The sequence below is a fragment of the Mus caroli genome, unplaced genomic scaffold (genome assembly GCF_978045245.1).
Source record: "Mus caroli unplaced genomic scaffold, Mus_caroli_1 scaffold_13, whole genome shotgun sequence".
Classification (NCBI taxonomy): Eukaryota; Metazoa; Chordata; class Mammalia; order Rodentia; family Muridae; genus Mus; species Mus caroli.
Genome location: NW_028227268.1, coordinates 74,252,110 through 74,276,175, shown reverse-complemented (window position 1 = coordinate 74,276,175; position 24,066 = coordinate 74,252,110). Strand labels below are relative to the sequence as shown.

The 24,066-nt window shown below is 42.4% G+C and overlaps 1 protein-coding gene across 2 annotated transcripts in view; it reads right to left on the bottom strand.

Moving 5' to 3' along the window:
* Positions 1–15,228: 15,228 nt before the first annotated feature.
* The window catches only part of LOC147001548 (interferon-gamma-inducible GTPase 10-like), a 47,744-nt gene continuing 38,906 nt past the window's right edge, over positions 15,229–24,066 (bottom strand). For both annotated transcript variants that reach the window (XM_085830078.1, XM_085830079.1), the window contains one exon: positions 15,229–22,980. In XM_085830078.1, coding sequence (XP_085686204.1) covers positions 21,658–22,980 — 1,323 coding nt within the window. In that variant the 3' untranslated portion in view covers positions 15,229–21,657. The remainder of the gene's footprint in view (positions 22,981–24,066) is intronic.

Below are 24,066 nucleotides of genomic sequence, written 5' to 3'. Positions count from 1 at the left end.
AAAGAAGAGCCTACAACCTGGACTCCAAGGGCATCTGAGTATCCCAACCTGGCATCTTTCTCCAAGCTTGACTGCTCCAGAACACAAGCATGGTCCACAACACACAGGTGGGAGGAAGGGGTTGCCTTCTCTGCTTTGGGATACTCCGTGGTCGAGAAGATGGCCCTTGAGGGTCCAGGATCCTCCCTGAGTACAAAGCCCTGAGCTCTCCTTTCCTGGTGTCAGGACAGCACTCCTCATGCTATCACACATCTTGGATTATCAAACAAGCTGAAGCTAGACACCCTTCACTTACCTCAGCAGTGGTGACCTTGATCTGGTGGCAATAACACTTCTGTGCTGGCTTTCCTCTTAGGAAAGGTCTTTATCTAAAACTGGAATTCAGATTCAGGATGTTTATGAAGAGAGGACGTGAGGTGTGGAGTTCTGGTGTCCCAGGAAGAACTGCACATAGAAAGGAGGAGACTGTGGGATGGACAGTCGGATCTCCCTGAGTTTCTTTGTCCTTACTGGTCCACAAACAGCACTTGCTCTCTACTCTTTTCTGTCTGGATCTGAGTCCTATTTATCTAAACCACCGAAGAGGGGGGCTGTAGTCAGAGTAGGTTTCAGTTTCTATTCCTGGAAATGACTAGTTTGTTAGAATCAAGTGGAAACTCCTCAAATTCTTCTGTAGATAAGGTCACAAAGGAGCCAAGCTGTTCTTACCCCCTGGATTCCTCTGGGAGACTGCTAACTCATGTGATGGCTTCTACCCCTGGGAAAACTGTCCTGGTGTGGGTCTTGGGTTTAGAGGTTTTGCAGCCTGACTTAAGTTTTGCTTTAAGTAAATTAGAGCCTTTTTATTAAAAAGAGACTGGCTTAGACAAAACCAGAGAGTTTTATGGCTAAGGCCCCAGCTATTGCCAGCTAAAGGATTATACAGGGAGAGCCCACAAAGTTAATATTTTGGGTAAATTAACTCATTCTTGTCTGGGTTTGGGCGAGGCTTGATTCTGTACCAGACCTCCAGCAGGTGCCATAGCCAACCAAGCATGCAAGCAAGCAAGCAAGCAAGCAAGCAAGCAGGCAGGGAGACCGCCGGTAAGCAAAGCTTCACAGATAGCCTGTTCAATCTTGCCACCCATTCTTGCAGAAATAGCTGGGGCAGTTGTTCATCAGCTGCAGGAGTTCTCCCGTGGAATTTTTGGGGTCCCTTAAGTATCCTATCATATCATCTGCAAATCCTGATATTTTGAGTTCTTCCTTTCCAATTTGTATCCCTTTGACATATTTTTTTCCCTTTTTTGTCTAGTTGCTCTAGTTAGAATTCCAAGTACTATATTTAATAGTTAGGGAATAGATAGTCTCTGGTTTTAATGGAATTGCTTCAAGTTTCTCTCCATTTAGTTTGATGTTGCCTACTGGTTTGGTGTCTATTTCTTTCATTATATTTAGGTATGAGCCTTGAATTTCTGATCTTTCCAAGACTTTTAACATGAAGGGATGTTGAATTTTGTCAAATGCTTTTTCAGCATCAAATGAAATATTCATGTGGTTTTTTTCCTTTCAGTTTGTTTATGCAGTAGATTACGTTGATGGATTTCCATATATTGAACCATCCCTGCATCCCTGGGATGAAGCCTACTTGAATGTGGTGAATGATCATTTTGATGTGTTCTTGGATCCGTTTGGGGAGAATTTTATTGAGTGTTTTTACATTGATCTTCATAAGGGAAATTGGCCTGAAGTTTTGTTTTGTTTTGTTTTGTTTTTAATGTAAATTATGTATAAGTGTAATTGTGGCCACATAGGACGAATTGGGTTGTATTCATTCTGTTTCTATTTTGTGGAATGTTTTATACCACATATAGTCAGCAAACCCAGATGCCATGAAGTGCTTTCTGACAGGAGCCTAATATGGCTGTTTTCTGAGAGGCTCTGCCAGAGCCTGACAAATACTGAGGCAGATGCTTGCAGTCAACCATTGGACTAAGCCTGAAGTCCCCGATGTAGGAGATGAGAAGAGCCTGAAAGAGCTGAGGGGGTTTGCAGCCCCGTGGAGGGAGCAACAGTGTCAACCAGACTCTCTGGAGCTTCGGGTCACTGGACCATTAACCAAAGAGCACACATGGAAGGACCCATGGGTCTGGTTGCATATGTGGCAGAGGATGGCCTTGTTGGCATCAGAGGGAGGAGAGGCCCTTGGGCCTGAGTGTGTCCACAGATGCCCCAGTGTAGGGGAATACCAGGACAGGAAGATGGGACTGGCTGAGTGGGTGGGGGAGCACCCATAGGGCAGGGAGAGTGTGGATGGGATAGGGGGTTTTGGAAGAGGAGACTTGGAAAGGGGACAACATTTGAAATGTAAATAAAGAAAATACCCAATTAAAAAAAAAGAAAGAAAAAGAAAAAAAAAAAGAAATAGCTGTGGCAGTGAAATATTTTTCAACAACTAGCAATTTTTTAAACATTTTTTATTGGATATTTTCTTTATTTATAGTTCAAATGTTTTCCCCTTTCCCGATGGTTTCTACCCTCGGGGAAGCTCCAATCCCATTCCCCATTCCCCTACTTGTATGAGGGTGTTCCCCTTTCTAAGAAGGACTGAAGCATCCACACTATGTTCTTTCTTCTCTTGAGCCTCATGTGGTTTGTGAATTGTATCTTGGTTATTCTGAGCTTTTGGGCTAATATCCACTCATCAGTGAATGTGTACCATGTGTGTTCTTCTGTGATTGAGTTACCTCACTTCTGTATTTGCCAGGCACTGGCATAGCCTCACAAGAGATAGCTATATCAGGGTCCTGTGAGCAAATTCTTTCTGGCATATGCAATAGAGTCTGGGTTTGGTGGTTGTATATGGGGTGGATTCCTGGTTGGGGCAGTCTCTGGATGGTCCTTTTTTCCATCTCAGCTCCGAACTTTGGTCCTGTAACTCCTTCCATGGGTATTTTGTTCCCCATTCTAAGAAGGAATGAAGTATCCACACTTTAGTCTTCCTTCTTGAGTTTCATGGGTTTTGCAAATTGGATCTTGGGTAGTCTAAGTTTCTGGTCTCATATCTGCTTATCAGTGAGTGCATATCATGTGTGTTCTTTTGTGATTGGGTTACCTCATTCAGGATGATATCCTCCAGATCCATCCATTTGCCTATGAATTTCATAAATTCATTCTTTTTAATAGCTGTGTAGTACTCCATTGTGTAAATGTACCACATTTTCTGTATCCATTCCTTTGTTGAGGGACATCTGGGTTCCTTCTAGCTTTTATAAATAAGGCTGCTATGAACAGTGGAGCATGTATCCTTTTTACAAGTTGGAGCATCTCCTGGGTGTATGCCCAGAAGAGGTATTGTGGGATCCTCCGGTAGTACTCTGTCCAGTTTTCTGAGGAACCGCCAGACTGATTTCCAGAGTGGTTGTACCAGCTCGAAATCCCACCAGCAATGGAGGAGTGTTCCTCTTTCACCACATCCTCACCTGCACCTGCTGTCACCTGAGTTTTTGTTCTTAACCATTCCTAGTGGTGTGAGGTGGAATCTCAGGGTTCTTTTGATTTGGATTTTCCTGATGATTAAGGATGTTCATCATTTCTTTCTTTCTTTTTTTTTTTTAAAGATTTATTTATTTATTATATGTAAGTACACTGTAGCTGTCTTCAGACACTCCAGAAGAGGGCGCCAGATCTCATTACGGATGGTTGTGAGCCACCATGTGGTTGCTGGGATTTGAACTCTGGACCTTTAGAAGAGCAGCCGGGTGCTCTTACCCACTGAGCCATCTCACCAGCCCTCATCATTTCTTTAGGTGCTTCTCAGCTATTCTGTTTTCGTCAATTGAAAATTTTTTGTTTAGCTTTGTATCCCATTTTTAATAGCTTTTTAAAAAGTACATTAAAAAAATCTTTACTTTCCCCCTTTCCCTTTCCCTCTTTTTCTCTGGCCTGCTTGCTCCAACTCATAGGCTCTTTATTTGTATCTTGTTATGGGTGGTTGTAAGCCACCATGTGGTTGCTGGGATTTGAACTGATGTCCTCTGGAAGAGCAGTTGGTGCTCTTAACCTCAGAGAAATTTTACCAACCCTGTACCCCATTTTTTAAAAAGGGTTATTTGATTCTCTGGAGTCTAACTTCTTGAGTTCCTTGTATATATTGGATATTAGCGCTCTATCGGATGTAGGATTGGTAAAGATCTTTCCCCAATCTGTTGGTTGCTATTGACAGTGTCCTTTGTCTTACAGAAGCTTTGCAATTTTATGAGGTCCCATTTCTTGATTCTTAGAGTATAAGCCATTGGTGTTCTGTTCAGGAATTTTTTTCCCCTGTGCCCCTGTGTTCGAGGCTCTTCTCCACTTTCTCTTTATGAGTTTCAATGTATCTGGTTTTATGTGGAGATCCTTGATCCACTTGGACTTGAGCTTTGTACATGGAGATAAGGATGGGTCAATTTGCATTTGTCTACATGCTGACCATGATTTTTTCTACATTTTTCTACATATTGAACCATTATACACACACAGAGAGAGAGAGAGAGAGAGAGAGAGAGAGAGAGAGAGAGAGAGAGAGAGAGGGAGAGGGAGAGGGAGAGGGAGAGGGAGAGGGAGAGGGAGAGGGAGAGGGAGAGGGAGAGGGAGAGGGAGAGGGAGAGGGAGAGGGAGAGGGAGAGGGAGAGGGAGAGGGAGAGGGAGAGGGAGAGGGAGAGGGAGAGGGAGAGGGAGAGGGAGAGGGAGAGGGAGAGGGAGAGGGAGACATCCCCTCTCACACACAAACACCCCTTTCCCCAGAGAATGAGGGCTCAGGTATGTTCAGACAGAACCAGAAGCAGGGAAACTGACTTGTTTAACTAGAACCTTCCCTGCCAGAGTAAGCCATAAAATCTGAGAGTCTGTCTCAGATTAATGAAGCTGAGCTGCAGAGAAGACTCAGCATCCAGACCAGCTTCCTGGAAGAAGCAGAAACCCAGTAAGCTGCCTGGAAGAGGGTTAGAGCAGAATCACTTGTAAAGGATGCTCTCTGACCTGTTGTGCTGCTTCAGGGCCCCAGCTTTTGTGAGCTGTCACTCATGCAGGGGTGAGCCTTGGTGATGAAGCTGTCTTTGAGTATTTCCTGCTGTGTTAGAAACCCCAATAAAACCCATTGGCTCAAAAAGTTGAACTTTGGTGGTATCTGTACGTTGGTCTGTAGTGGCTCCATATCTGGGATGACCATACATGGGTGTTGTGACCACCCAGGGTACAGTTTGTCACTTTACACCCAGCTGTCCCCGGGTACAATTTATACCATTGTTTCGGATCATTGCCACTTCCCTATCAGACCTTCACCTTTGTACCATCTTCCATCCCTGAAAACCCTGTCATGCCTTGCACCAAACACCTTGGTCCACGTGTTTCATATATCCAGGGAATGTCTTCATATTTCTCTGCAGCTCAGAACCCAGTCTACTCTCATTAGCAATTCTACTTTCCCCTGAGCTCCCAGTGTCTGCTTTTCCTAGTTCATCTATCAAGGTGCGGGTGGCCTCAGGCAGCAGCATCCTCTACCTTACAGAGTTGTGATTGTGACGTTGTCTTGAACTGAGCAATGACTCTGGACATATTTTATTGGTCTTACTTTCTTTTAAAATCAATTGTGGTCAATCAAATAGTTGGCCTTTTGTCTAACTTCCACCCCCACAGTTCCTGGCAGCAACCAGATATGCTCCTCCTCACAGTTACCTAGCAACAGCCAGGTAGGCCTGGTCCACTATAAAAGTGGCCATGTGCCCCCCTCCATCTCCTACCTCTCTTGCCTCTCTCTTGCCTGTTTCCCCTTGCTTCTCCCTCTCTTCCCATTACCTCCCTCCTCTCTCCACGTGGGCATGGCCTTCCTCTACTTCTCTACTTTTTCTGTCCCTCTCTCTCTGCCTTTCTCTGCCTCTGCTACTCTCTTAACTCCCCTCCCCATGCCCTAAATAAACTCTGTTCTATACTATCCCATTGTGTGCCTGGTATCTCAGGGGGAAGGGATGCCTTGACCTGGGCCCACATATGCATCCCCCTTCCCCACACCCACATAGAACATATTCTTAAATTTATTTTTCTTTTTATGATCACAACAATAACATTATCCATAATAACATTATGCATTAAGTCATACATTTCTGAGGTTGATACACGGAAAATGACACACATCATTCATCAATCATCTCCACTGTGATTCTTAACTGGAAGGCAGTGACACTTTGCCACTCAAAGCTTCCTCAGGCTTTCAGAATTATGGTTTTGAAAGGTCTGCACCACTTCCTGCTCTTAGGAGGATAAAGAGGATGTGGGAGTGGGTGATTTATGACTGGCTCTGCTGAGGTGAGTGTTGGGTGGTGTAATTAAAGGGTAGACACAGGAGGACACTGCATTCCAACCTGTGGGGAATCTTTAAGATTCCTGGGACCCTATGGATCGAAGATGGGAGAAGAGAATAGAGATCTGGATGTGTGTGTGTGTTCAGGTATTTCTGTTCCATCTTGAAGACCTGTGAGTGTTTATCTTGGATTTTCTTTCTTCAGACCTCCAGCCTCCCCTGAGACTTTCATCATCTCTAGCTTACAAATCCCCAGCAGAGCTGATATTTTTCTTGATTCCCAGTTCTGAGCATGGGCACTGAAGCATCTCCCATGCATACAGATACCGCGCCCTGCAGTGTTCTTATTTCACTGGGCAGCTGCATTTATTTGCTGAGCTTGGAATCCTCCTGACTTGAGGCTTGCTGGGAGGTGGGGCAGACGGTTCTCACTGGCCAGGGCTTGGTTTGTTCACCTCCCATTCGGTAGGTCCTGTGCAGAGCTGGCAGTGTTCCATATCCACAGCTGGACCTGGGCTGACCCCTGGCTGGTGCTTCCAGTTTCTCATGGGAAGGGGTTGACAGTGACTGTACTTAACAATGTAGTGAAATGAGTAAGAGCTTCTGAATGTATTTAATATGTATTCCATGTTATAGCTGCCCAAGCCCAAATATATGCCTTTCCACACCTACACATGTTGCACACACATACACAGAAAGACATCCCAATGTTCACAAACTTGAGCTGATCTTAGGTCTCTGTGGCACTTTTCTTTTTTTCTTTTCTTTTCTTTTCTTTTCTTTTCTTTTCTTTTCTTTTCTTTTCTTCTCTTCTTTTCTTTTCTCTTCTCTCTTTTTTTCTTTGCTGAGTCTGTTGTTTTAAAAAATTCTTTCCCATTTCTTTCCTTTTTTATTAATTATTTTTTACATGTTAAATGATATTCTACTTCCCAGTTACCCCTCCACCAACACCTCTACTCCATCTCATGATATCCTACTTCTCATCCCACATCTGCCATCCTCCCTCCTCTTGTCCTCTGTGAGGTTACTCCCCCACACATCCACACTCTTGCCCAATGCTCCAGCATCTTCCTACTGTGGGGCACCACACCTCCCTGGGCCCAAGGGCCTCCCCTCCCATTGCTGTCAGGCAAGGCTTTCCTCTGCTACATATATATTTGGATCCATGGATCCCTTCCTTGCTTGGTGGTCTAGACTCTGGGAGAACCAGACTGTATTGTTCTTCCAATGGGGTTGCAGTCCTTCACTGCTTTTCCATTCCTTTTACCAGCTCCCCCACCAGCTTCTCTGAGCTCAGTCTGATGGTTGGCCCCAAGCAACCACATCTGTATTGGTCAGTTGCGGGCTGGACCTCCCAAGGAACTGCCACACTAGGTTCCTGTTAGCAAGATGTTGCTGGATCACTGGGAAATGTCTGCAATCACTTATTGTATACAATGAAGTTGGTTGTAAGCACAGACCTTCACACAGTTACTGCCTCTTTGTAGCTACAGAGAGCTGAAACTCATCCAAGCTATCATGTTTACAGTAAACCTTTTGCTTTCCTGGTTAATCATGGATTCACTACAGAAAGACATGGACAAGATAACCACTGCAAAAGGCACATGCCAGGCCTTTCTTTACTTTCTTGGGATATGCAGTATGTGACGGTTGTCTCTTTGTTGTCCTTTCTCAACACTCTTCTCCTCACAGCGATTTGATCATTACTCATTTACCACAGCATCTCACTGGCCTTAGAACCTGCTGAACTCAAGCTCTTCACACCTCACTGTTTACTTTAGAGGCTGTTATGTAGCTACAAGTATCGTGTCATCAGTTACATGCAAGCACACATGCATGCAGACTGAACCCTGTGTAAACACACACACGCAAGCACACATGGGAACACTTCCACACACATATATGCTCCACACATGGTGCCTTGTACCATTGCTTGCTTCAGGACGATGGTCTCCCAGGATTTCCTTTGTAACTGAAGAACGGACCTGGGTGTTCCTCTCATAGAAATGGGGGTGGCCCAGCTCTGAGGTGAGCAGATCTGATTTTTCACAGACTCTGTTTCCCTGTGTGACCCTGGTCTCAACTCACTATGAAATCAAGGCTCTAAAGTATAAGTTTCCCTGGTAGCTATCCAGAGGCAAAGCTGGCTGCTCTCCTCTGTCTCCTCCTCTTCTCGAGATATGTTAGCACAGAAACCTGAATCGGGGATGCAGGTATGATGAAGTCAGCTGCTGTACTCCAGTTCTTCACCTCCTAGAATTGTGTTGTGACAATGAAACCAAGGAGGAGTTATGTTCAGGGCTTAGACAAGACAACAGTAAGAATGTGACAGGATGTGTGTGGTAGGGGGAAGTGATGGATTTCTCTCCAGGATATATGAGATGCATTCTGTAGACATCAGCCCCTTTCTCATAGGTTCTGCTTTTCCAGTCATTCTAACCTGTCAATGGACTAAATAAATCATAATCAGGGTGTGGGGGTACTAGCAATATGCCACCGTCTGAGTAGGCAGAAGCATATTGTATCAGTGGGCAGTGATGTGTTCTTGTAATGTACCTGTAACTAGGACCATGGGCTCCCATCCTCAGGGACAGACTTCATCAGGGACAGGATGAAAGGGTGCTGCCTCAGGATACCCAAGACCAAGTTCTCAGCACAAAAGAGATTCCTTTGTCCCATAGGGTAAAAGCGCAGGAACCAAAAGACAGACACAGGGGACTACACAGAGTGAGGAGGGGAAGGGAACAAGGGAGAATGGGAAAGGGTATTTGTCCCTGAGGGAGACAAATGTCTACCTCTGGATAGAGAGTAGGCACATGTGACTCATAGGCAAATGGCAGTTTATAAAGGCAAACAGGGAAACCCAGTGTTAGGTTGAAGTGTTTAATTTTAATTATGCATATTAATTAGGGAAGCCAAAAGGGGCTTTTGATTGCTGGACATCAATTCTTTGATAATTAGACCTTGGTAGTTGAGCTCAGGAAGAGGAAGTGGTCAGATAAACAAAATAGACCTTCATTGCTAGCTTTAGGAATAGAATGTAATGGGTTTTGTTTGTTTGTTTGTTTGTTTGTTTGTTTTTTAGCAAGGCAGAGGGAATGGAGGAGAAGAGCAAGGACTGGCAGAGCCATGTTTGCCACCATGGACTGTCTAGCTTCCTTTCACAGCCCATGCCAGCTGCTGACAACTTCTTTCTGCAAGCTGTCAGCAACAGCTTTCCTCTGTAAAGTACTGGAGCACACAGAAGCAGATTAGAGTCTGAGCTAAAGTTGGGCAGTGAGCTTTATCTACACAGAGTCAGGGGTGTGTATTTTAGGAGCATGGGAGAGTACAACCCTTCACATGCAGACATTCATTTTCAGGACACAATATAGGTTTGGGAGCCTGGTGGTTTCTTCTGGATCGAGCCTCTACTACTGATTCATGGACTAGGTTGCCACTGCTGATTCATGTTGGTGTTTTGCTTGTGGACTCAGCTGCTGACAATGGAGATTGGAATCGCCTCAGAGAACTACTTCTAAACAGGTCCACAATCCCCTTGTCCTATTAGCCACCTTCCTCCCCTACCTTTGTTCAGTGGGCTATAAGGAACAGTGAAGCGTTTAGGAACCATTATTAAAATAGGTTTTGTAAAATCTAAGCCTACAAGTCCCTTCTAAAACCCAGTGTAACATCATAGCTGTGTTATCTGTCTCGTTGACATTTAAAAACTTTAAAGTCAATAAAGTATTATTCAATCTATCTTGGTTGATCTTATATTTCCCTTTTGTTCTATTATTATTTTCTTTAAAGTTTTGTTAGATCTCTTCATATTTGTTTGTCATGTAGGATTGCAAGGTATGCTTGTAACATGTTCTATGTCATGATGTATGAAACATTGTTGTAATCTAATGGATACATTTGCTGAAGCATTTTCAGCCTGAATCTGTAGAGGAATCTCCAAGAATGCCATCATCTCTGATAAAGCTATGATCTCAGAATCATCCTTTTCAGAAGTCCATTGAAAATCTGTTGCTGATGCTCACATCTATGGTTCCTGATTTCTTTCCTAGGGTTTCTATCTCTAGAGTTGTCTCCCTTTGTGTTTTCTTCATTGTTTCTACTTTCATTTTTAGATCTTGAATGGCTTTGTTCAATTCCATCACTTGTTTGTTTGTGTTTTCCTGTAATTCTTTAAGGAATTTTTGTGTTTCTTCTACCTGTTTAGCAGTGTTTGCTTGTAGAGCAGTGTTCTCCTATAATTCTTTGAGCGATTTTTGTGTTTCCTCTTTAAGGGCTTCTATTTGTTTAGCAGTATTCTCCTGTAATTCCTTGAGGGTTTTTTTTTTTTTTTTTTTTTTTTTTTTTGTGCTTCATCTTTAAGGGCTGTTTAGCAGTGTTGTCCTGTATTTCTTTAAGTGAGTTATTAATGCCCTTCTTAAGATCTTCTCCCACCATCATGAGATATGATTTTAAATCCTCGTCTTGCTTTTCCGGTGTGTTGGGGTATCCAGGACTCGTTGTGGTGGGTGTACTGGGTTCTGATGATGCCCAGTGTTCTTGGTTTCTGTCAGTAAGATTCTTATGTTTGCCTTTCGCCATCTGGAAATCTCTGGTGTTAATGTTCAAGCTGTCTCTGGTTGGAGCTTGTTCCTCCTGTGATTCTGTTAGCCTCTGTCAGCACTTCTGTGAGTCTAACTTTCACCTGAGTTCCAGTGGTCAGAGCACGCTCTGCAGGCAAGTTCTCTTCTTGCAGGGCAGGTGTCCAGCAGTCTGGAGCTCTGATCCACCTCCTGAGTTCTTGGGTCAGATCCCTCCCTGTAGGCCGACTCTCCTCTGGCAAGGAATGTGCCCAGGGGTCTGGGTCTCAGCTCTGACTCCTGGCTGAGGATGAAGGCCCTTGGGACCCTGACCAAAAAGCTCTGTTGCTTCTATCGCCCACGTGCTCCCAGGTGGTCAGGAGGTCCTGGGAGTGCTAGGGGTCCTGTTGCATGGTGAGTCCTCTGGTGTCCTAGACACCCTCGTCTGGTTTCATGCAGAAGATGGCGGGGCTGGCCCTGACCTGAATGGATCGCAGCCTCTGGTCGGGTGGGGTTCCTTTGTTCCTGTTCCTGCTGCACAAGACCCTCCGCAATTCTTTGGAGCTGATGTTGAGTTCCACTCACCAGTGATGCCGAGGTGATCCCGAGGTCCTTCAGCGTGGAGAGCACTCTGGAGCACTTAGCAGCCTCCACTGGGCTCAGAAAAAAGATGGCAGGGTTGGCCCCGACCGGAACGGATCCTCCCATTGAAAATCTGGTTGTGTATCAATAGAATGTATCAACATATATCCATATTTTAGTTTTTCAAATTCTACAAATTGGAACCCATATGCCATTGTTTGAAATTATCCTGAGGTAGTATAATCATATAGAATCAGGATGCTCAATTCAGAATATTATATTCCTATTGGTTGGTTGTCATTCTATTCTTTAACCACCTTCCTGTTTTTTTCCATTCTGGTACTACTTTTGTGTTATTTTAGGACGTTCCAGATTGAATTCGTTAGAATGTTCTTTATTTTGATTTTTAGAACCCCCAACCTCTGTTCTATGACCTATAATCTTTAAGTCCTTCTTTAAATATCTAGGTTTGTTTTATTTTGATCTTCCTTAAGGAGGATTTATAAAATTTTAATCATTATTGAACATATAAGTATTTTTATGTTAACAGTCATAGCAAAACTATAGATGACCAAATGTTCTGTTCTGTAGGTTTTCCATTTTTTACATGGCATTTTTTTTTAATCTGTCTAATTTACCCCCTTTTTCAAAGACTACACTTTAAAAAAAATTCTCTCTTGTTTTTCTGAAGGTCCTATTTTACTTTTCTTTCTTGTTCTTTTTTTTTTTTTTTGAGATTCTACCACAATTTTATTTCTTTACCTTCACTCAGAGAAATTTTCTCTTTCTCTCCGTTCTCTGGCGACTTCAACTTATTTTACTTATCTCTTTTTAAAAAAAAATTCTATCAATTTTTTCTTTTTCTTTCCTTTGTCTTTAGACTCCACCTTGTATTTTCTCTTTCATTTCTCATGAATGTTTTTCCTTTTTTGGGAAACCTTTTCTTCTATGTGTATTTATACTTTTTTTTTCTGAATGATTTCTAAACTTAATTTTTATATTTAATTTTCTCTAAATTGTTTCCTCTGGGGAATTGATTTTAATGTTGCTCTTAACATTTTCTAAAGTTAATATCTTTTTCTGTATTTAACTTTCTCTAAATTATTTTTCAATCTGTATGAGGCTTATTCCTTTTAATTTATTTAATTCTCTCTTAAAGGACTTAATTTTATCAAACTCAGACTATTTATATGTATCTATGATGTTTTATATTCAGTATTTTCCCTTCTTTTGTCCTAATATTAACTTCAAACATTTTTATGTATTTATTTTTATTCTCTTTACACCCATATCACAGCCCCTTCCTCCTCTCTTCCCCATCTCACCCTTACAAATTCCTCCTCTCAATGCTCCCTCCCCTTCTCCTAAGAGAAGTGGAGTCCCCTTTGGGTCCCACCCACCCTGAAACATCTAGTGCCAGCAGGATTAGGCACATTCTCTCCTCTGAAGCCCAACTAGGCAGTCCAGATTTGGGGGGGAGCACGGACAGGGATCCAATGGCAGGGAATAGAGGCCTAGACAGCCTCTGCTCCACTTGTTAAGGAAAACTTGAAACAGGTTTTTACCTTATCAGAAATTCTGCTCCTGCACTAGCCTGGCCTCAGAGACTTTTTACTCTCAGGGAAGAGGTGATTCTGTCTACTACCTGTAACTGGGACCTACCTCACTGGATATAGACCATTCCCTAACTCAGGGAAGGTGTTGGTTCACAGGAGCTGGGTTATCAAGCCACAAGTTGTCTGGCTAACATGAGCCCCCTCAGGTAGGCTTTTGTTCTGAGAGTGCAGCTCCACCCTCTGGGTTAGCTCACAGGCCTCCCTTGCTCCCTCTTTCAGGGATAGCAAGGCTCTTGCATGGCTCAGAAACTGAGTCCAGCTTTATGCACTGAGGCTACAGTTGAAGAGCTGGTTTTTCTGCACAGCCAGGGCTTCTTGTAAGAGCTACTTCCAAACAACCTCTCTGGAGTTCTTCCTTTGTTACCTGCCCCTGCCTGGAATTGTTGAACCACAGTGGGTGGGTGGGAAGTGGCTATTCAAGGAAGTTCTTGCCAGACATTCAGTGGGACAAATGAAAATGTAAGCTTTCCCATCTGGCCTCTATTTTCAGAAATAACAAGTGAGACTTACTGTATATAAATCAATGCCTAGGTCAAAAGTTTGGGATTGCTCCTCAACTAGCTCACAACTTAGTTTTTCCACTTATTCTGTTCTAAGTCCTGCCATGTGGCTAGTTACCTATCTCCAGGTTCATGCATTTGCATTCCTCAGTGTTCTGACAAAAACCTCCCACTCTCTCTCTGTCTCCCAGAATTCCATTCTTTTCTACTGAAACTCTCATTTATTACTTCCTGCCTTTTGTTCATTGGCCAACAGCATTTTACTGACAGGTGATGCTTCCATGCTTTGCACAAGAGACTCTACAGCAGAAGACTTTGAATATGTCAGATGACCTCTTCTCCTCTAAATGCCCCCTTTTAATCAATTGAAGTCCTTAGAGAAAAAAAAAAGCCAAGCAAACAAAAACTAAAACCAAAGACAAACAAACAAACAAAAACTTAGCAAAACCCTTGTCATTCCTTAGGAAAGAGAGAAGAGAGAATTCTTGCTGTTTGGACAGAAGCCGTAATACCAACTCTTCCAAAGATTTCCAGGCTGCAAGACTGCCCTGTAGATACTGTGTTTGCTAAGTCTCACAACTGGGAGGATAAATGAAAGACAGAAGCAGGGGGAGAAGTAAGGACAGAAGAAGGGAGAAGAATGAAGAGGAAGAAGAAAAGCAAGAGGAATAGGAAGAAAGGAAAGAGGATGAGGAAGGAGAAGTAAGTTGAGGGAGAGATTATAGGCTCTTATGTTAAGCACTTGGTATCGAGCAGGAGGCATGATTTTAAGATGCTGTTGAGCCTTTACCATACCACAAGAAATGACAATTTAGAGCCTGTGTTGCCTACAGCCCAAATTCCAAACTCATCCCGTTGACTGGTGAAGGTTGTGGAATACAATGTCTGTGTCTGCACAGATCTCCAGGTGTGTTTACTTATCCATGCATTCCTCAGCTCTTCTTGGAGGGAGCATGGACAATGGTCATCATCCCATCTGCTGTGTGCCTACCATGTCTAAGGCCATACCACCCTATGTGGAGATGTGTGCTGGGAATCTGTCCCTTGTACTTCCCAACCCCCCCAAAGAAATTCAAGACAGGATTGTGTCAATTAGCTATTTTTCATGGTGTCAAAGCATCATCTGTCCACAAAGAGCTGAAGAGCATATAGAAAAGCAGGAAAAAAAATGGGTGAGACAACTGGCAGAGAAAAAGGAACTCTGGGAAAGAGTGAGGCTGAAGTGATTCACAGCAAGTTGTGGAGGAAGTTGTGTGAGAAGAGGCAACCAGCCACATTTCAGACAGAATCGGAAAAACAGGTTAATTTATATAAGCTAGTTGGAGAACAAGATTAGCTAGGGTAAAAGCATTAATGCATGAATAAACAACCTAGTGTCATTATTCTCAAACTGATGCAGATACAGAAAAACACAAGTGCTTACATAGTTTGCTAACTTCTTCTTCTTAGGAGAGTGTGGCACTGCTTGGGGAATCTTCTTGGGATAAAAGATCTCAGTTTAATTAGACAAAATATTGCAAGTCAAATGTATACAAACATATTCTCATAATGGTACTTTATTTATTTATTTATATTGTATATATTTTGTCATTTTTATTTTTTGCCTTTTTATATTAGACATTTTCTTTATTTACATTACAAATGCTATCCCGAAAGTTCCCTATACCCTCCCCCTGCCCTGCTCCCCTTCCCACACACTACCACTTTTTGGCCCTGGCATTCCCCTGTACAGGGGCATATAAAGATTGCAATACCAAGGGGCCTCTCTTCCCAATGATGGCCGACTAGGCCATCTTCTGCTACATATGCAACTAGAGACACGAGCTCTGGGGGTACTGGTTAGTTCATATTGTTGTTCCACCTATAGGGTTGCAGACCCCTTCAGCTCCTTGGGTACTTTCCCTAGCTCCTCCATTGGAGGCCCTGAGTTTCATCCTATAGATGACTGTGAGCATCCACTTCTGTGTTAGGCAGGCACTGGCATAGCCTCAAAAGAGACAGCTATATCAGGGTCCTTTCAGCAAAGTCTCGGTGGCATATGCAATAGTGTCTGGGTGGATCCCTGGGTGGAGTAATCTCTGGATGGTCCATCCTTTCGTCTTAGCTCCAAACTTTGTCTCTGTAACTCCTTCCATGGGTATTTTGTTCCCTATTCTAAGGAGGAATGAAGGATCCACACTTTGGACTCCCTACTTCTTGATTTTCTTGTGTTTTGCAAATTGTATCTTGGATATTCTGTTTCTGGGCTAATATCCACTTATCACTGAGTGCATATCAAGTAACTTCTTTTGTGATTAGGTTACCTCACTCAGGATGATATCCTCCAGATACATCCATTTGCCCAAGAATTTCATAAATTCATTGTTTTTAATAGCTGAGTAGTACTCCATTGTGTAAATGTACCACATTTTCTGCATCCATTCCTCTGTTGAGGGACATCTGGGTTCTTTCCAGCTTCTGGCTATTATAAATAAGGCTGCTATGAACATAGTGGAGAATGTGTCCTTATTACCAGTTGGAACATATTCTGGATATATGACCAGGAGAGGGATTGCTGGATCTTCTGGTAGTTTTCTATCCAGTTTTCTGAGGAACTGCCAGACTGATTTCCAGAGTGTTTTTACAAACTTGCATTCCACCAGCAATGGAGGAGTGTTCCTCTTTCACCACATCCTTGCCAGCATCTGCTGTCACCTGAATTTTTGATCTTAGCCATTCTGACTGGAGTGAGGTGGAATCTCAGGGTTGTTTTGATTTGCATTTCCCTGAAATGTTGTTGAACATTTTTCAGGTGCTTCTCAGCCATTCAGTATTCCTCAGGTGAGAAATCTTTGTTTAGCTCTGTACCCCATTTTTAACGGGGTCTTGAATTTCTGGAGTCCTGCTTCTTGAGTTCTTTGTATATATTAGATATTAGTCCCCTATCATATTTAGGATTGGTAAAGATCCTTTCCCAATCTGTTGGTGGCCTTTTTGTCTCATTTACAGTGTCTTTTGCCTTACAGAAGCTTTGCAATTTCATGAGGTCCCATTTGTCGATTCTTGATCTTACAGCACAAGCCATTGCTATTCTGTTTAGGAATTTTTCTCCACTGCCCATATCTTTGAGGATTTCCCCCTCTTTCTCCTCTATAAATTTAAGTGTCTCTGGTTTTATGTGGAGTTCTTTGATCCACTTAGACTTTAGCTTTGTACAAGGAGATAAGAATGGATCAATTCGCATTCTTCTACATGTTAACCGCCAGATTGCCAGCTCCATTTGTTGAAAATGCTGTCTTTTTTCCACTGGATGGTTTTAGCTCCCTTGTCAAAGGTCAAGTGACCATAGGTGTGTGGATTCATTTCTAGGTCTTCAATTCCATTCCATTGTTCTACCTGTCTGTCGCTGTACCATTACCGTGAAGTTTTTATCACTATTGCTATGTAGTACAGCTTGAGGACAGGCATTGTGATCTCCCAGAGGTTCTTTTATTGTTGAGACTAGTTTTTGCTATCCTAGATTATTTTATTATTCCAGATGAATTTGCAAATTGCCCTTTCTAACTCAGTGAAGAATTGAGTTGGAATTTTGATGGGGATTGTATTGAATCTGTAGATTGCTTTCAGCAGGATAGCCATTTTTACTATTTTAATCCTGCCAGTCCATGGGCATGGGAAATCTTTCCATGTTCTGACATCTTCTTCAATTTCTTTCTTCAGAGGCTTGAAGTTCTTATCATACAGATCTTTCACCTCCTTAGTTAGAGTCACACCAAGGTATTTTATATTATTTGTGACTATTGTGAAGGGTGTTGTTTCCCTAAATTCTTTCTCAGCCAGTTTATCCTTTAGGTAGAGAATGGCCATTTACTTGTTTGAGTTAATTTTATATCCAGCTACTTCACTGAAGCTGTTTATCAGGTTTAGGAGTTCTCTGATGGAATTTTTAGGGTCACTTATATGTACTATCATATCATCTGCAAATAGTGATATTTTGAGTTCTTCCTTTCCAATTTGTATCCCCTTGATCTCCTTTTGTTGTCGAATTGCTCTGGCTAGGACTTCTAGTACTATATTGAATAGGTAGGGAGAAAGGGGGCAGCCTTGTCTAGTCCCTGATTTTAGTGGGATTGCTTCGAGCTTCTCTCCATTTAGTTTGATGTTGGCTACTTGTTTGCTGTAGATTGCTTTCATTATGTTTAGGTATGGGCCTTGAATTCCTGATCTTTCCAAGACTTTTATCATGAATGTGTGTTGGATTTTGTCAAATGCTTTCTCCTAATCTAACGAAATGATCATGTGGTTTTTATCTTTGAGTTTGTTTATATAGTGAATTATGTTGATGGATTTCCATATATTAAACCATCCTTACATCCCTGGGATGAAGCCTACTTGTTCATGATGGATGATCTTTTTGATGTGTTATTGGATTCGGTTTGCAAGGATTTTATTGAGCATTTTTGCATCGAAATTGGTCTGAAGTTCTCTTTCTTTGTTGGATCTTCATGTGGTTTAGGTATCAGAGTAATTGTGGCTTCATAGAATGAATTGGGTAGAGGACCTTCTGTTTCTACTCTGTGGAATATTTTGAGGAGAGTTGGAATTAGGTCTTCTTTGAAGGTCTGATAGAACTATGCACTAAACCCATCTGGTCCTGTTTTTTTTTTTTTTTTTTTTTGGTTGGGACACTATTGATGACTGCTTCTCTTTCTTTAGGGGAAATGGGACTGTTTAGATCATTAATCTGATCCTGATTTAACTGTGGTACCTGGTATCTGTCTAGGAAGTTGTCCTTTTCATCCAGGTTTTCTAGTATTGTTGAGTATAGCCTTTTGTAGTAGGATCTGGTGATGTTTTGGATTTCCTCAGGTTCTGTTGTTATGTCTCCTTTTTCATTTCTGATTTTGTTACTTAGAATACTGTCCCTGTGCCCTCTAGTGAGTCTGGCTAAGGGTTTATCTATCTTGTTGATTTTCTTAAACAACCAGCTCCTGGTTTGGTTGATTCTTTGAATACTTCTTTTTGTTTTCACTTGGTTGATTTCTTTCCTGAGTTTGACTATTTCCTGCCATCTACTCCTCTTGGGTAAATTTGTTTCCTTTAGTTCTAGAGCTTCTAGGTGTGCTGTCAGGCTGCTATTGTATGCTCTCTCTCTAGTTTCTTTTTGTAGGCATTCAGGGCTATAAGTTTTCCTCTTAGGACTGCCTTCATTGTGTCCCACAAGTTTGAGTATGTTGTGGCTTCATTTTCATTAAACTCTAAAAAGTCTTTAATTTCTTTCTTTATTTCTTCCTTGACCAAGGTATCATTGTATAGAGTGTTGTTCAGTCTCCACGTGAATGTTGGCTTTCTATTATTTATGCTGTTATTGAAGATCAGCCTTAGTCTGTGGTGATCTGATAGGATGCATGGGATAATTTCAATTTTTTTTAATCTGCTAAGGCCTGTTTTGTGACTGATTATATGGTCAGTTTTGGAGGAGGTACCATGTGGTGCTGAGAAGAAGGTATATCCTTTTGTTTTAGGATAAAATGTTCTGTAGATATCTATTAAATCCATTTATTTCATAACTTCGGTTAGTGTACACGTGTCTCTGTTTAGTTCCTGTTTCCAGGATCTTTCCATTGGTGAGAGTGGGGTGTTGAAGTCTCCCACTATTATTATGTGAGATGCAATGTGAGCTTTGAGCTTTACTAAAGTTTCTTTAATGAATATGGCTGCCCTTGTATTTGGAGCATAGATATTCAGAATTGGGAGTTCATCTTGGTAGATTTTACCTTTGGTGAGTATGAAGTGCCCCTCCTTGTCTTTTTTGATAACTTTGGGTTGGAAATCAATTTAATTCAATATTAGCATGGCTACTCCAGCTTGTTTCTTCAGACCATTTGCTTGGAAAATTGTTTTCCAGCCTTCACTCTGAGGTAGTATCTGTCTTTTTCCCTGAGGTGGGTTTCCTGTAAGCAGCAAAATGTTGAGTCCTATTCATGTAGCCAGTCTATTAGTCTATGTCCTTTTACTGGGGAAATGAATCCATTGATGTTATGAGAAATTAAAGAAAAGTAATTGTTGCTTCCTGTTATTTTTGTTGTTAAAGTTCGGATTCTGTTCTTGCAGCTGTCTTCTTTTAGGTTTGTTGAAGGATTACTTTCTTGCTTTTTCTAGGGTGTAGTTTCTGTCCTTGCATTGGTGTTTTCCTGTTACTATCCTTTGAAGGGCTGGATCCATGGAAAGATATTGTGTGAATTTGGCTTTGTTATAGAATACTTTGGTTTCTCCATCTATGTTAATTGAGAGTTTTGCTGAGTATAGTAGCCTGGGCTGGCATTTGTGTTCTCTTAGGGTCTGTATAACATCTGTCCAGGCTCTCTGGCTTTCATAGTCTCTGGTGAGAAGTCTGGTGTAATTACAATAGGCTTATCTTTATATGTTCCTTGACCTTTTTCCCTTACTGCTTTTAATATTCTATCTTTATTTAGTGCATTTGTTGTTCCGATTATGTGTCAGGAGGAATTTCTTTTCTGGTCCAGTCTATTTGCAGTTCTGTAGGTTTCTTGTTTGTTCATGGGCATCTCTTTCTTTAGGTTTGGGAAGTTTTCTTCTATAACTTTGTTGAAGATATTTGCTGGCCCTTTAAGTTGAAAAATTTTTATTCTCATCTAATCCTATTATCCCTAGGTTTGGTCTTCTCATTGTGTCCTGGATTTCCTGGATGTTTTGAATTAGGATCTTTTTGCATTTTGCATTTTCTTTGATTCTTGTGCCCATGTTCTCTATGGAATCTTCTGCACCTGAGATTCTCTCTTCCATCTTTTGTATTCTGTTGCTGATGCTCGAATCTATGGTTCCAGATTTCTTTCCTAGGGTTTCTATCTCCAGACTTGTCTCACTTTGGGTTTTCTTTATTATTTTTACTTCCCTTTTCATGTCTTGAATGGTTTTGTTTAATTCCAACACCTGTTTGGTTGTGTTTTCCTGTAATACTTTAAGGGATTTTTGTGTTTTCTCTTTAAGGACTTCTACCTGTTTAGCAGTGTTGTCCTGTATTTCTTTAAGTGAGTTATTAATGCCCTTCTTAAGGTCCTCTACCAGCATCATGAGATATTATTTTGAACCTGAATGTTGCTCTTCGGGTGTGTTGGGGTATCCAGGACTGGCTGAGGTGGGAGTGCTGAGTTCTGATGATGGTGAGCTGTCTTGGTTTCTGTTGGTAAAATTCTTACATTTGCCTTTCACCATCTGGTAATCTCTGGTGTTAGTTGTTATAGTTGTCTCTGTCTGGAGCCTGTTCCTCCTGTGATTTGTTAGCATCTGTCAGCAGTCCTGGGAGTCCAGCTTGCTCCTGAGTCTCAATGGTCAGAGTACTCTCTACAGGGAAGCTCTCCTCTTGCAGGGAAGGTGCACAGATATCTGGCGTTCAGACCTGCCACCTGGCTGAAGATGAAGGCCCAAAGCAGAGCCTGTCCCAGAAGATGTATTGCCTCTGCACTCTGTGCGCTCACCTGCACAGACTGTTCTCTGAGGGACCCAGGACACAAGATGGCTCCCTCACCTGCTCTGGTGGTCAGAGACCTCCCAGGTGGTCACCTCTCCTCTGGCAGGGAAGATGCCCGGATGTCTGGAGCCCAAAACTAGGGTCTGTCCCAGAATTTGTGTTGCTTCTGCAGTTTGCTCACTCACCCTCTGCCGTCTTCGAGCTGACCTGGGCAGACTGATCTCAGAGGGACCCAGGACACAAGATGGCTCCCTCACCAGCTCTGGCGGTCAGAGCCCTCCCAGGCAGCCCCCTCTCCTCTGGCAGGGAAGGTGCCCAGATGTCTGGAGCCCTAAACGGGTTCTGTTCCAGAAGCTGTGTCACTTCTTCAGTCTGCTTGCTCACCCTCTGCAGTCTGAGAGCTGATCTGCTCTGACAGGTCTCATAGGGTCCAGGGACACAAGATGGCCATAATGGTACTTTAATGGAAGACAGTGGTTATACTGTGGATAACTCTCTTTCCACTCGCCACAGTCTTTGAAAGAAATGAATCCTCTGGTCTTTCCCAGAAAATGTTTGCTGCTTAAAAGTAGAATTTAAGTCCGTGCCTGAAGCCAGTCCAAAGGTAAGTACCTCACAGCTCCATTCCTGTTTCCCAGTATTCAGAGAGGTCAGACAGGCACGATCCTGGTTTCTCTGACAAAAACTCTTCCTTATTCAGGAGAGACATGGCATCACTTGCCACAGTATCAATGAAGAGACTTTGCCAGTAGTAAGTCTTTCTAAAGTAAAGGCCTGAGGCAAGTGGTCCCCCAGTAACACAGGAAATATATTCAATATATTTCAGCAGTTTTTCTTTGAAGGACATGTCTTTGTTCTTTGTTAACAACTGGAGAGACCTAAGCTGTGCCTTAATTTCATTCACAGACACATTGAAATCCTTGGCAATATTTTCTAGTGAGGCTTCATCCAGCCCAAAGTAAGACCTGTAGAGAGTCAAGGTTTCCTCCAACTTTTGTATTTCATCTCTGATGAAGCCCCCAAGTGGAATGGTGGCCCATACTCCAGCCTTCAGGGCCTCCAGCCAGATCTTCTGTCTGAGGAAATCCCTCTTCCGGGCAATGGCAGTCTCAGTAACACTGTGCAAGGACATCATGAAGAGGTGGCGCTTGTGGGCTGGGAGCTCGTTCAGTAGGGTGGTCTCCAGCTTTGGGAAGTCAAAGTCAGACACATCAAAGTTAGAGACTAGGAACACTGGAGGCTGACTAGAGAGAGCCTTCTGGAGATGACCTGAGCAGTCATCTCTTATTTTCTTTAGCACACTGTCTCTATTGAAAGACTTAGGTTTACTCCTTTGTTCATTACTGACATCTTGATCTATCTTGGTTCGGAGAAAGTAGAACTTTGTGTTCATCTTTTCAATAGTTTTGGCCAGATGTGCATCAATTTCTTTGAAGCGTGTAGCTGAGATGATAATGAAGAAGTCGTACTCACCAAACTTCATTTCTGTCAGATAGTTTTGTGGTGGGTAGGTAGTAGACCCAATGCCAGGCAAGTCCCATGTTGTCACATTGGGAAGCTTTGGGTGTGGGTATGGAGTTCTCTTCATGGTTGTCTCTACCACCCCAGTTGGGGCTGCACCTTCTTCTTCATCCTTCACTCCCCTCAAGGCATTGATAAAGCTGGATTTCCCTGTCCCTGTTTCTCCAGTCACAGCAATGTTTAGTAGGGCTTTGTCAATGTTGCTCAGAGCATGACTAATCACAGACAATGCTCCCTGAAGGTTCTTATCCTCCAGATGGGATTCAATCAAGTTGATGGTTTTCTCAGAGAGAATTTTGCTTTCCTTCTTGAAATTCTTAAAAAAATTTTCAAAGCTGAACACCAAAAGTTGAGCAGTTAAACAAGAGGGTCTGCTAGAGAAAGGCTGGCATGTAGTTGTGTGCAGTGGAGGATGCTGAATAGACAAGAAAAGAGATACACTGTAATTATTAGTGCACAGGGCAAGGCCTAGGAATTTGTTCTTATGATAAAGTGGGAGTTCAGCTGCTGATACCATTACTAGCAGAACACCTTCTTTTCTTCTCCTGCCTCTTAGCTCCATCTCTGCTCTGCATGCCGCATGCCCTCATTCAGCCCTTACCTTCTTCTGTGTTCTCCTTTCTCCTTCGTTGTCCCATTCAAGATCAACTTATCCAATGTGGTTTCCTACACCAGTGTTTACTTGTTATTTTAAGTTTTCTTTGCATTCTGTTCTCTCCTATTACAATTAATACTCTTTGATTGTAAAATCCTTAAAGTCATAGATCAGCATATCAAAAACCTCAAGCAACATATCCCATAGAAAGGCTACCTTCCTCTTTTGAGTGCATAGGGAATTGTTTCTTAGGAATCATGACCTCTGGTCCCTTTGCACAGCCATTCTAGTTTCTCTCGTTTAGCCTGTGAATAAAGGGAGAAGGGGCTTGAGGTGTGGAGCAGAAAAGATTTTTGACATTTCCACCAGAGGGTTGGATATATTACTATATGTGTGTAATCGACTTCTTTTTAGCCATAAAGTACATTGAAATTATGTCCTTTGTAGGACATTTTATGTAACTGTAAGTAGTTATATTAAGACAATAAAGCCATTCTCAAAAAGACAAATACATTTTCTTATTCACAGAGCTAAGATTTTGTATAGATTCATAAGATATATTGTAGATATAATATGAAATTGGAAGTGAACCTGTTTGGGGGCCGAAGGAAATAAGGGGCACATTCATAACATGCAAGGTGTGCTTGTTTGAAACTTCAAAACTAGATGTTAAAAAGATTTCTTCGACAGGATTTTCTATGTTTCTGTGCCTGTAGTTGATCTTGTGGCACAGTTGTCTATACCCAAATACTGCCAGGAGAGAGCCGGTCTCCCAGGTGTGCTGATATGCCTGTGAGCACAGGTAAGACCACCACTTCTGCTCAGAAGGACACTTCCAGAACTCTCAGAACCCAGGAAATGAGGAGCAGCCTGGGGCAAGATCCTTCTGGTTCCTGTCTGTGCCTG